The sequence below is a fragment of the Alosa sapidissima genome, chromosome 10 (genome assembly GCF_018492685.1).
Source record: "Alosa sapidissima isolate fAloSap1 chromosome 10, fAloSap1.pri, whole genome shotgun sequence".
Taxonomy (NCBI): domain Eukaryota; kingdom Metazoa; phylum Chordata; class Actinopteri; order Clupeiformes; family Clupeidae; genus Alosa; species Alosa sapidissima.
In genome coordinates, this window is record NC_055966.1 from 22665861 (window position 1) to 22679122 (window position 13262).

The 13262-nt window shown below is 45.7% G+C and overlaps 1 protein-coding gene across 3 annotated transcripts in view; it reads right to left on the reverse strand.

Moving 5' to 3' along the window:
* macf1b (microtubule actin crosslinking factor 1b) overlaps positions 1 to 13262 on the reverse strand; it is a 43398-nt gene that overhangs the window by 20666 nt on the left and 9470 nt on the right. For all 3 annotated transcript variants that reach the window (XM_042107830.1, XM_042107831.1, XM_042107829.1), the window contains 17 exons: positions 8638 to 9332; positions 7884 to 7940; positions 7568 to 7738; positions 6689 to 6855; positions 6404 to 6563; positions 6100 to 6184; positions 5612 to 5859; positions 5064 to 5183; positions 4650 to 4757; positions 4061 to 4279; positions 3303 to 3506; positions 2779 to 3010; positions 2224 to 2450; positions 1898 to 2020; positions 1690 to 1791; positions 779 to 880; positions 528 to 692 (listed from right to left, as the gene is read on the reverse strand). In XM_042107830.1, coding sequence (XP_041963764.1) covers positions 528 to 692; positions 779 to 880; positions 1690 to 1791; positions 1898 to 2020; positions 2224 to 2450; positions 2779 to 3010; positions 3303 to 3506; positions 4061 to 4279; positions 4650 to 4757; positions 5064 to 5183; positions 5612 to 5859; positions 6100 to 6184; positions 6404 to 6563; positions 6689 to 6855; positions 7568 to 7738; positions 7884 to 7940; positions 8638 to 9252 — 3105 coding nt within the window. In that variant the 5' untranslated portion in view covers positions 9253 to 9332. The remainder of the gene's footprint in view (positions 1 to 527; positions 693 to 778; positions 881 to 1689; positions 1792 to 1897; positions 2021 to 2223; positions 2451 to 2778; positions 3011 to 3302; positions 3507 to 4060; positions 4280 to 4649; positions 4758 to 5063; positions 5184 to 5611; positions 5860 to 6099; positions 6185 to 6403; positions 6564 to 6688; positions 6856 to 7567; positions 7739 to 7883; positions 7941 to 8637; positions 9333 to 13262) is intronic.

The following is a 13262-nucleotide window of genomic DNA, read 5'->3' on the forward strand; positions in this document are numbered from 1 at the left end:
GTATGTGTTGTCTGTATGCTGCTGAGACCTTGAATTTCCCTGGGGATCAATAAAGTATCTATCTATCTATCTATCTAACACATCCCAACACATTAATAACACATCACCAACACATTCACAACACAACCACAACACATCCACAACACATCGATGACACATCCCCAACACATTCACATCCCCAACACATTCACAACACAACCGCAACACATCAACAACACAACCGCAACACATTCACAACACAACCGCAACACATCCACAACACATTAGACTTCTGTAGCTACAAGGAGAAAAAGGGATCTTTCCCCTTTCGAGACAACAATGAGATACTTCAATTAAACTTTTACAATGTTTTTCTTCCAAGTGAAAATAAAATGATGTCACAGATTTATGATTGGAGAGATGTGATTTCATGAATACCTTCTAGTAAATAATTCAAAAATGTACATATTTTGACACTGAATACTGACAAGGACTGGGTATGGGACAAGCGCATGTCATTAGGGACATTCTGTGAGATGTGACCTCACCTGTCGGCTCACGGTCTCAGACTCAAGGCTGTCCCAGCGCTGACGGAAGTCACACAGTGGTGAGACCGACCCTGGTCGCTCAGAGCCCGGAGACAGGCGGCATACAAAACGATGGTTCAGACTCTCAATCTCAATCTTCTTCTGGTAGAGCTCCCGTTTGAATTCCTGTGGATGGTTGCACAGGGTGAGACAAGCACCATCTCTATATGGTCTCATGGCTTGTGTATTTCTAAATTCTGAAGTCAACCTACCTTCAAATCACAAAGCTGGTCTTTCACTGATCCCAGGTCAGATCCCACCAGAAACTCCTCTGTAGACCTCAGCTCTGCAGACTTAAGCCACTCAAACAGCCCCTGAAAGGGCACAAACAAAAAGTCATGAGGTCACAATGTATACAAAAAATATATATATATTTACTGAATTACTATATTATTGTAATCTATTGTAGGGCATCAAATGATTACACATCGCAAACCTCGTACATCATACCATGTGTGGTCCTACATGCAGATGACAGGTAATACCTCTTGGTATTGCACACTGATAGAATGCATTTGCAATTTGGGCAAAGGAAATGCAAACATTTCTGAATATATTGCCTATATCTGTATTCAAAGCAGGAAGGCAATGTTTTGCTTTTGGATAAAGGAGGGAAGTTGACTCAACTCCACAAGCATGGTCTAAAGTGCATGGCTCATAGACTAGATCATTCATAGGACGGTTGCCCACTGGCAGAATATTGCATTCTGTCAGATACACATCACATTAACCACAGGGTGCCTAGGCCTTTATTGTGCCAAACACATTCAAATTAAAAGCGACTTCTATTTGGCAAAGACAGAAGGCAGTGAAGGGAAAATATGACAACATATACGGTTGACTAATGTAGCTTCAAAGTGTCCTGTTGCACATATTGTCAAGCTTTTCAAATCGTTCAACCACATATCAGCAACATTTTAACCGTGTCTGATGCATAACAGAGTCTTAAGCTTTAAATCAAAATAAGAAAATGAACGATGACAGAAAATGATCACAGATTCAAAGTCAATCACTATTGATTATATTAAATGGTCAAGAAAATCATACATTTCATGGCTGTTAGTTTAGGATTATATACAGTAACACACCATAGAATATAATTTCCAGATAGCACATACAGTACCTGCATGGTGTCCTGGTAATGTAAAGCCATATGTAGTGATTCCTCCAGCTTGCTGTGGCACTCAGTCCAGATCTTACTCAGGTTGTTCCATACGCTGTACAGCTGAAACACCAGATAGAACATTCATACTTACACTCATCACTAGGTTTCATTTTCAACTGTAAGTTTTTTTTTTTTCATTTTTTGCCATTTTTATGGGAACACATACCTCATCCAAGCTCTTTGTAACATCGGGCTTATCCGTGTCCCCACAAGCCGACATCAGCTCCATTCCAAGTATGCCAAGGGTGTCAAGATCTCCCTGCAGGCCGTCAATGTCCTCTCGGAGTGTCTGATGATGGAGAAGAGAAGAGAAAAGAAGAGAGGAGAAGAGAGGAAAAGAGAAGAGAAGATAAAAGATACGCAGAGAAGAGAAGAGATAGAATAAGATGTAATCATGTCCACTATGGTCATGTCCACATGACCATATTCCAGACAGGATAAGAAAAAAGTAAGAGTGGTTCTTGGGATGGGTGAGTATGATGTCCACTGTACCTGCATGGTCTCCAGGCTTTGCCTTATCGTCTCTGAATCTGACCTGCTGGCGTTCAGGTCCAGCACTGCCTGCTGGGCATCGTTCAGGCCGATCGTGACGTCACTCACGTCGTTCCAGAACTTCACGGCGAGGTCCAGGAGGTTGAGGAGCCAGCGCTCCCTCTCCTGAGCCTGGGTTTGGGCTTCCTGCCATAGCTGCGACAGACCGGACACTCTCTCCTGGATTGCTGGTGGTCGGACAGTAATATGTGGTTGAGATGAGATTTAATATTTATAAAAATCTAATATATACCATCACAAGGCAACTGAGTATGTGTTTTCTGTCCCTGAGCATTACACAAAACCAAATTCCAAGCGATGTTTCATTGTATTAGTAATATAGCACTGACTTGACTTGGATTATTGCATTATAGTCAAAATGTATGACAAACTGTGCTCGTGGTGTAAAGCAGACATATGATGTGAGTGCAACACTTTGATAAAAACAACTTGTGTGTGTCTTGTGTCGTATTTGATGAATACAACAAATATGGCTGTCTTGTCTCTGAGCTCCACCTGTGCCGATGGAGCCATGTCCTGCCGCCTGCGTGTTGGCCAGCAGCTCGTCCGCCTGACTCCTCACACTGCCCAGGCCCAGCTCGAGTTTGGACAGCTCGGCCAGCGTCTGCTTGTTATCCTGCAGCTGCTCGCGGATGCGCGGCGTCAGGCCCTGCAGCGCGGCCGCCGACTGCATGCGGCTGCGCAGGCGCTCCAGGCTCTCCCCGATCACCGTCATCCGCTCGTTCAGCTGTGGGTGTCAACGAGAGAAAGAGAGAAGGGTCTTAGCCAAAAAAAAATGTATCCATTAAATTTTGTTTGCCCAACAGATGACAGCTTTACTGGAAATACGCTGCAGATTTATACCATGTCATTTGTTTAATCTTCTTATATTTAATCATTTGAAATACTATTTTAATGTTATAATGTTATATTTTGATGCTTTATGTCTGCATGTGGTGCATAAGAATAATTCTTACTACTGTATGAGCATGTGTGTGCTATAGTGTCTCGGTTGGTGTGTGTGTGTGTGCGCGCTCCACCTGTGTGAAGCGAGGCAGCGACTCCTCCAGCAGACTGGCCGCCTCTCTGACCCGCTCCCTGATGGCCTGGTGCTGCTCCTCAGCCTCTTTGGCTCGCCGGCAGTGGTCCTCGCCCTGGGCCGGGTTCAGGTCCGACAGACGCTTGGCCAGCATCCCCAGCCGTGCTATCACAGGCTTATGCTCCGCAATGGACTCCCTTAGGCCCTACAGGGAGGCATGATTAAAGCATTAAAAGGACACTAAATCTGAGATTAATCACTTAATTTTGTATAGTGCAGCAGGGATCAGTGACCATTTTATACAGTGCAATAGTGACTAACATTTATAAATATTTAGGATGCAGTGTTCAACTTGGTCAAATGGTTGGTGTTTTGATGGGCTGTAATGAATCAATGTGATAGACATTGAAATGAGATCATTAAAAACTCAATTTATTCACTAACACAAGGCCAAAATGTTCCTTATTCTCAAGCGTAATGAGAACAAAGCTATGGCTATAATCCTGTGGCCCTGTGATATTGTGCATGTAATACATCGGTGAGATGAATAAAGATTTCGGTCTTTTGTTTAATCTCGGCACAATCACGGTGTGTTTTCAAAGTGAATGGAGAGGTAGAGTGGATTTGGGAACATGAAAGGACATCATTGTGGAGAGCAAAAGAGGTAGAAAGGGAGATTAAAAAAAGAAGGGAAAAAAAACACTGGTCCTTGAAGTGAAGCAGGCCAGCCCTCTCTTTCTCTCTCTCTCTCTCTCGCACCTGTAAGAGGTCCTGTTGTTCCCTGAAAGCTTCGTAGCTGATGGTGCTCAGCGAGAGCTGGTCGGCCAGGGCTTTGGTTTCCCGTAGCCATGGCAACACCTCGGCGTGGCCCTCAGCAAACTGGGCGAGGAGGGACTGAGCGTGCTCCAACTGCAGCACCACGTGGGAGCTGGTGGCCGAGGTGACGTGGCACTGCTCCTGCAGGGCGTCCAGCTGCACCTGGGAGAGAGAGAGAGAAGCAAAGGTCAAGCCAGCCCTTAAACCAACACGGCCTTTCTCACGGCCACTTCAATGACGGGCACTGCGTCATCGTACACTTGGCCCCGGTGTAAGGGTCTTTGTTCTTTTGTGACAGGTAAGACATGAGGGGTGCTACGTCATACACTTGGCTACAGTGTAAGGGTCTGTGTTCTTCTGTGAAAGGTCAGACATGAGGGGTGCTACGTCATACACTTGGCTACAGCTTAAGGGTCTGTGTTCTTTTGTGAAAGGTCAGACATGAGGGGCGCTACGTCATATGGGCGCTACGCCATAGACTTGGCTCCACTGTAAGGTTATGTGTTCTTTGGTGACAGGTAAGACATAGTACCTGGAGACCCTCTGTCTCCCCCTCTTCACCGTAGGTTCGTAGGATTTCAGAGATCTTCATCATCTTTTCGATGTTGAACCTATGCTGCAGGATTTCCACTGAGAGGATCTGTGAAGAGATGCAAGTAATCCAATTTAAAATCTCATGTTATATTCCAGAGATGTTTAATCTTGAGGAAAACAACTATGCTACCCGTCAAAATGTTGAATGGTATTATACAAACATTGTGGGTGACCTTTTTTGTCAAGTGACTTTGGATAATAGCAATTATAGAAGCTCCAACTCTAACAAGAAGAGCATGTGGTGTGTCAAGACTATGCAAAATAGTAAACATACTTGTACCTTATTTGCATAACACAATGGTTAAAAAGAAGGTAAATGAATTAAGCAAAGGACTTAATGCATTGTAATCACCTTTTGCTCGTAGAGCTGAGAGGAGATGAGGTCTGAGTCCAGGGTAATGGCCTTTAGATCCTCCAAGGCCCGGGCAGTGTCCCTAAACCAGGCCATCTCCTTCTCTACAGCCTGCTCCAACTAACACAGAGAAAACACACCAGTCAAGGCCACAGCATATGCCATACAAACAAAGAAATCACACAGATTTCTCCTAAGAATGAATATCATAATAATTATATTATGATATTTAGATTTAGAATATTAAGTATTCTAGGAATGCTATATTACTTATTATTATTGCTATTGCACAGTAATAGTAGTCTCATTCTCAGCAACTATATAGTACAGTATATATAGTACAGTATATTATAAGAATTTTAGTTTTTAGTTTTTTTTAGTGTTGGAGTACACTAAACTGGTAAACTATAGTGCTGTGAGAGTAGTCTCATTCTCAGCAACTATATAGTACAGTATATTATAAGAATACTATTTTAGTGTTGGAGTACACTAAACTGGTAAACTATAGTGCTGTAAGAGTAGTCTCATTCTGAGTTTCAGCTCCTCACCCTCTGTCTCTCGGCAGCACACAGCGCTGCGTCTCCGGCCCCCAGAGCAGCCTGGCTGCCGGCCCCCAGCAGCTCCCTCTCGATGCGGCCCAGCCACAGGTGGAGGTCCTCCTGGCTGGAGGTGCAGCGGCTGGAGGCCTCCAGGGCCTGCTCCAGCCTCTGCAGCACGTCCACGCTGCTCAGACTCAGCACCGAGTAGCGGATCCTCAGGCCGTCCACGCGCTCCTGCACCAGCTGGGACTCCTCGTCTGAGCGGGTGAAGGCAGAGAGCAGTGGACATGAGGACAATAACACATGCACAAGTCTTTGGTGTACTGGTCAATCTATCCATCTGCTTGTGACAATAACACATACAAAATTCTTTGGTGTACTGGTCAATCTATGCATCTGCCTGTGCATGTCGTATACAGGATGTCAGTGTCAGTGGGTATAACAGAATAACATTTGAATAACAGAAAAGAGGTAAGAAATTTATAAAGCAGACCTACCTGAAACCCTCTCCATAAGATCATGGCTATTCTGTTGCAGATTCAACAAATCAACATTTTTGGACTTGATTTGATCCTGTACAGCCTGTAAAATAAAACAACAGAAATCAGAGATGGATGGATAAATAAATAAATAAATACATACATACAACAGGGAAAAAAGTTGCACTTTTGATCTTATTTTGTTTTATTTTATTACATACCAAAATATTACACCACATACAAACACCCCATCTATTTAGATCAGTGCCTCCATTATATTCCACTGTATGGCAGACATGCCTGTCTCCTCCTCCACCCTTACCTTGGCCTGCTCTGTGGCCTCCTGCAGATGGAGCATCCCTCTCTCGGCGGTGCGCAGCTCGGCCAGGTCCTGCTCCACCGATATCAGCCATACCTGCAGCTGGTCACTGCTCTCCTGGAACAGCTGGGCTCTGGGCAGGATGAGCTCCAGACTCGCCCGCCTACAAATGCAACCAATCGTTTCGCAAAGCAACATAATCGCTAATTAGCCCCCATATCACACCAGCAGTAGCCAGCCTGAAATTGGATTGGACAATGTCGGGATGTCGAGATATCGAGCCCAGACCTGTTCTCGGCACCCAGACGCAAGGCATCCCATTTGAGCTGCAGGCTGGAGAGTTTCTGTCTGGTTTTCTCCCCGTCTTCTCCCTCAAGGCCCTCGGCCAGGAGCGGGCCTTCCGACATCATCGTATCCATGCTGGGCTTCCTGTCCTCTAGGAGGCGCTGCAGGAGCTGTTAAAAGAAATTCATTCATTACATCTGTTGAATTTCTTGCAAATTGAACTTGGAGTCAGCTAGCACTTTTTCACATTGGTTAATGAATAACAAATCTAATCACTGTTTTAAGTGATGCATTCAAACAATTAACGTGACAAAGGAGGGGGAATAACAGTCTATTTCTGAAGAAAAAACAGTCCCCTAGGCCCCTAGGATCCTTGCCAGGAGCACAGTCACTGCTAGGCCTGAGAATAAGCATGCAGTGAAACGTGCCTTGTCAATGGAGCTACACCCTTTGTGGCCCCGGAGTCAAAGCCTTGTCTCATGTGTCAAGTCAGCATTGTTTGCATCCAGGCATGTTTCACCTCACCCGCACCGAACTCACAAAAGCAGCCGGCTCGAGCTGAAAGGTGAGCGACTTGCTTTTCTTTCCATGAGGAACTGTACACAAAAGCCTTCTCTAGCACTTAGTTACCGTGAAAATTCTCAATTCAATATTGAATGGAGCTAAACGCTGAATAAAGAGGATCTGGAAATAACTTCATGGCTGCACAGGATATTATGCACATACATTATCTGGTGAATACATTCAGTTCATATACAAGCTGAGATTCATTTCAAAATCTGGACCGGTCCTAATGAGATAATCATATTTGATTAAAGTTAATTGTATCCAACCTGGGCTGGCTGTAGGATAGAACACATGCAACAGATTGAGCCTTCTTACCTTCTGTTCCTGGAGCTGTGCTTTCACCACCTTAAACTCAGAGGATGGAGGTTTCTGATTGGCTGTGAGCTCTTCGATCTCAGACACCCATGTAAGAAGGGCATCCAGGTTCTGCTGAAAGGTCTCCGGATCCCCAAACTCATCTCTCAGAGTCAAGGCGGATCTGGCACCCTACACAGACGATGAAAATGCACGAAATGATCAATTAGATTAGATTTGGTCAAATTAGATTACGCTAATTTAATAACATGCTACAATGGTGCATTGAGATATGGCACATTGAGCCTTCATAAGCAGAAATGTATGTCAACAGCACCTTCCATCTGTCCAGACTGGAGTCTTGGTCTGAACTTGACTGGCCATCACTTTGAAGCTGCAAGTTAGATATATCAGAGATAAGCCAGTTACATTCCTGAATATGGAGGTTATCTGCAGGTGGTCTGATATAACATTAGAAACAGTCGACATTTGAGCAAGCAGCTTTTAATAAATGGGCAATTCCATGGAAAATTATGTTTTTTGTAACATCCATAACGCCAATAAAATGTGATGGTATGGTACAGTATGATGTGAATGATTACATACAATTTGAGCATTTGCTATTTTGGGCTGAAGAATGTACATGAGAATAAATGCACAAAAAATTAATGTTATCATTCACATTATACAAATGCCAAGGCATTTCACTGGCGTTATGGATGTGACAAAAAGTCAATTTTCCGTGGAATTGCCCAAATAGCCTACTTTTTTAACAAGATGGCATACATGTAAGTAGGATTTGATCCATCCTTTGTTAAATCAAAACACCTGCTGAAAACATGTATCCAGATATATGCTTTATCATACCAGTTCCGCTATGGTAGGAATAAAAAATGAATCCAGTAGACATGGCTATAGACTGTTGGTCACGCAATCTCAAAGCATGAAGTAAATAATATGATTAAAGCTCACAGAAGGCACGCTAGAAAAGATGTGATGGATTGTTTTGAGGATGGCAAATGGTAATGGAAGAAGCCTAAACCCTGGTTCAAGTCCAGAGAAAGTGCTCTGGCTACTGCTGTTGTATTGACCTCTGCTAGTTCCTCAGCCGCTCCCGTGAGGACCCTCACTGTCCTGGTGACAACGGGGTCACCGCCCTTCCCTGCTGCCGGATACTCCGTCACCTCCACAATCTCCGTCACAATGGTCTCCGTCACCTCAGTCACCTCGGTGACTTCCGGTCTGTTCGGTGTTCTCCACGACCAGGGACTTCCGGAGTCCCGTCTCTGGAGGCTGGTCCGCCTCTCCAGAGTTGTCCCCTTGTCGTAGTGTCCCAGCGGGGACTGCCTCTCCAGCGTCCCCCGGTCGTAATGCCCCAGTGGGGAGTGCCTGAACTCTGGGGGGTTAGTCCTGCGGGCCAAGGACCCGTTGCGGGGGGTTTTGACCGGCGAGGGTGTGCTGCGCCAGGCATTGTCCAGAGTGCTGGTGGTGGTGACCGTGGGTGCCGGTGAGCTCCGGGGCTTCTCCAGGGTCGGGCTGGGCGCCGCGTCCTCCCGCTTCTTCCCCTCCTCCTCCTCATGGCGCGGAGGCTCGGGCAGTGGCCATTCGCGCCGTCTCTGGTAGCACTCCTTCAGGAAGTCCTCGTCTGTGCGCACGTGCTTGGATTTGTTGCCCAGGCAACTGGGCCTGCTGATGAGGTTACCCATGATCCTTTAGCCCACTGGCTAGCAAGGTGAGAGGCTAGGGGAGGCTCCTGGGCCATGCATGCAAACAATGCATCTGCTGCCTAAAACACAAGATGGAGGGGGTTGTTGAGTGAATAGGCTAAGTCTAATAACAAAGGTTCAGTCACAAATAAAGAAGAGGTGTTCGATCTAGCCCTGCTGCTAGCTTCGCACAGACACAGGGCTCAGCTGGCTTTGCCACAGAAGACCACACACACAACAATTTTCAGTTTATTTGCAGCTCCCTTTCACACAAAGAGATTCCTGTCTGTCTGTCTCTCTCTTCTCTCTCTCTCTCTCTCTCTCTCTCTCTCTCTCTCTCTCTCTCTCTCTCTCTCTTTTCTCTGTCTGGCCAAACCAATGCCACAGTCCCAGCCTTCACCCTGAGCAGGTACAGTAACTCTGACTGAAAAAACCACCGTTCTGGTCCAATGCATGTCATGGGTGAGGGGGGTTGAATCCCTGCATCTCATTCTTGGCCCGCGCCCGAGACACTTACACCACGCTACAATTTTCTGGGGCATAGAAATCCAACTGACAGGGGCCGTCCACAGAGGCTGAGTGCTCCAGGATACCCACTGTTTCGCCTGGCAGGCTAGGCCACGCTCCCCTGCCAGCCTGTCCTCGGCCTGGCCCTGGGAATCCATTTAGCCCTTGATCAAATATGACAGGCATAAAAATGCTGCTTCATCTCCTTGTTCCGAGTTGTGGAGGATGGCACTGAGGAGGAGGGATAGAGGGGAGGAGGCTGTTGAGGGGGGGGGAGGCTGTTGGGGGGGGGGGGGGGTTGTTGCGGGGGGGTAGCCAGACATAAAAGGGTCTCAGGCAAAAGCACAAGAATGTCTCCCACTCTGCTCTCCACAGCCTGTCCTCAGGGTCAACACTGTCTCTGGGACCAAGACCCAATCGTGTGTGTGCTTATTTCTGTGAATTGGCATCACATATCACATTACTCCTCACAACTATTAACTCACAACAAAACATCCACTATAATGTTCCACTATAATGTTATACAAGTCCATACCAAGTGTCTGCAAGTATACTGTACGTATAAAGTATCTAACTGTATATTTCTGATTTCGACTTTTGACATTTCACCACTCAGTGCTCAGACAGAAAAGGGAAAATGACGCGCAATTACTGTCCTCTGGCAAATCTGGCAGACATGCTGAGCCTCAACAGTAGTACTTTTGTGTGTGGTAAGGGGGGTATTTGGATGTTGACTCCTGCAGGTTAGTTCAGGTCACTGTATGCCATTCTGGATCAGTGCGTCTCAATGCTGACCAGTATGCGGGACATTGGGAAGCTAGACCCAAAACACCCAGGGTGGTTTTATGACTCACTGGAGCAGCAAAAACAAAATTAAGCATTCAGTCTCCTTCCTACCTACTCCCATCCCACAAAGTGGAGGAGAACAAAAATGAAAAGGGGGGCAATTTGACTGTATGGAAAAGAACTAATTGCGGAAAGCTCTTGCATTGATGGCTGTGTGAACGGATTTATTGTTACTTTCTAAAAATCAATCAGTTGCACCCCAGGAATCAATCATTTCGATTGTACACTCTGTGTTTGTGGGAAAGGCTGACCTGAGCCCTGTGAGGGTAGTCTTGAGTGGGACTTGTCCTAACATGTCAGTCCCATAACCAACGTGACCAAACATGCCCAAACCTGTATTGCTAGTGGTCCTTTTTACATTAACCAGTGCATGCATATTGCACATTTTTAATGAATGCAGGCTTGAGTGAGCAGATGTGTCAACTGAAGGTTGCCATGAACTAGCCTGTTTATCAACAAAGAAGAAAATACACACTGTTTAAGTTTACAACCATAGATAATATGAGCGACTTTTGTAATTCATTGTCAATTGATGTTACTTTTTAAAGATCTCTTCGAACTGAGTCTGCTTTTTGAAAGCTTACCCTGTCAACAACACACAACAACATGTCTGGATGATAATATTATGTGCCATATGGTATTCTGATCTGCTTAGCTGGTTCTCTCTGGTAATTGGCTGAGCAAACATAAATGCAACCTGTCACTGGTGGCTTGACATTTAGGACATGGAGATTCCCCAGCGATTGTGAACCAGCTAGAGCGGAAGAATGGGATTCTCTCTGTGGTTAGAGATCCACTGCTCCATTCAACCACCAATCCATTAACCTGAGCCTATTGATCAGAGACCTAAGCTGGACTCAGGATTAATGTTTTGAATGAGAGAATGGATACACTGTATTAACAGTTTCCATCTCAGCTAGTAAGTTAAAGATATGTTGATGCCACAGCCATTTAGTGGCTATCCATTTATTTGTTATTTAAAGCATATGGTCCTTTGTACTGCAGATAAGCATCTCCTTTTGGTGGAACTTGTTCGAAAATGGTTCCTTTGTCAGCAAATCTCTCTCTCACACACACACACACACACAAATCCCAGAGGTATACTGGTGGGAAAACTAACACACAAGCTAGAGGCTACACTCCCTCCATCCTATCAGCTTCTTTCAGACAGGGCCACAAAGCTAACAACTCTCTCCCTCTCTCTCTCTCTCCACGGCTTTGGCGGTGAGAGAGGGCTCAGCTGTAAAGAAAACACACACACACACCAGGGCGGCGAGATGGGCCTGTGCCGGTAATGATAACGAAAAGGTCAAGGAGGACACATGGCAACCCCGACAGGGGTCTTCCACTGCATGCTATCACAACAGTCCAAAATGGCACCAGTCGTCATGACTACAGCAAGTGCCATCTGGACGCGGGAGCTTTGTCGTCCTCACCCTTACAGTAAGTGTTTATAGTGTGTGACTCTCACTCTTTGGCTGCCAAGAGCGATGCTGCCCCCTCCACTCCGATAAGGCTCTCATCCAGGGCACCTTCTTTCCTTAAATGACCCAGTTAACTCAGCCACTTAACCCATTTCTGCAGGCCAGTAAAGTGATACGGATCCCGCTCTTTAAAATAGCCACCCCCCACCCCCCGCCCACACACACGCACACACACACACACCACACCACCCCTGCACTCAGCTCCCCAGTCATCTAGGATGACCCGCGCCGTCTCCTCACTTAACCTGCTGAGAGCAGCCCGTGGCTCAGGGATGCGCCCACTCCCACCCAGCAGTCATTGATTTACAGCACATGCCTACAGACAGGATCCTGCGCTGAATCAAATTAAGATGACCATGATGGAGAGTTACTCACATCGACCGTGGGGCCATCGAGTGATCTATGTGAGGGCACGCGGTGCGGGTAATCCCATTAATGAACAAAGCATACTTTAGTGTCTTCTGTCACTCAAAACCAAAATGGATGGAAGCATATTACACCAGTTGCAGCCATCAGACAAAAAACTTGGGGGCAGAAGATACCCACATGTCGTAACCGAAAACCCTCAAGATACCCAGCCAGTATTTCATTTCATCCACTATACTAACAGTAGAGAGGATGAGATAGGTCTGTTTACTGTAAGTAGCCATGAGGCGTACCGCATGCTCAACCCCCAACATTATACATGCTTTGGGACTGGTGCTTTGTCACATACCATGTGCCAGCCTGTGGAGTCTAATAGATAAAACGGTCCTATGTGTAATTATAAGTCTGATTATAATAATACATTGAAAACCTGCACAGCCAATATACATAGTGTCATCAGCAGGGTGCCTGTAATCAAGATAGTGGTTTTCTAATTAAAGATGGCAGCAGGGTACGCCCTCGAGAGTCATAACCTCTATCAGTGAAAGATCTACAGCTGTTTCTTGGTGGCCATTTGAAAATGAGCGGAAAATTTCACTTATGTGAAATGCAAAATGAAAAGTAGACTTTATCTCTTGTGGTCACTGGACGCACTGGAAAGCATCAAAAAGTATCAAATTAAGGTGATACCGCATGACCTTAGTGACATGACACCTGCATGCAGTAAATCATTTAATCTTGAAAAGTGCACCCAAAAACATCTTCTGAGACGCATAATTATTCTGGTCTATTCTGGAATATTCCATT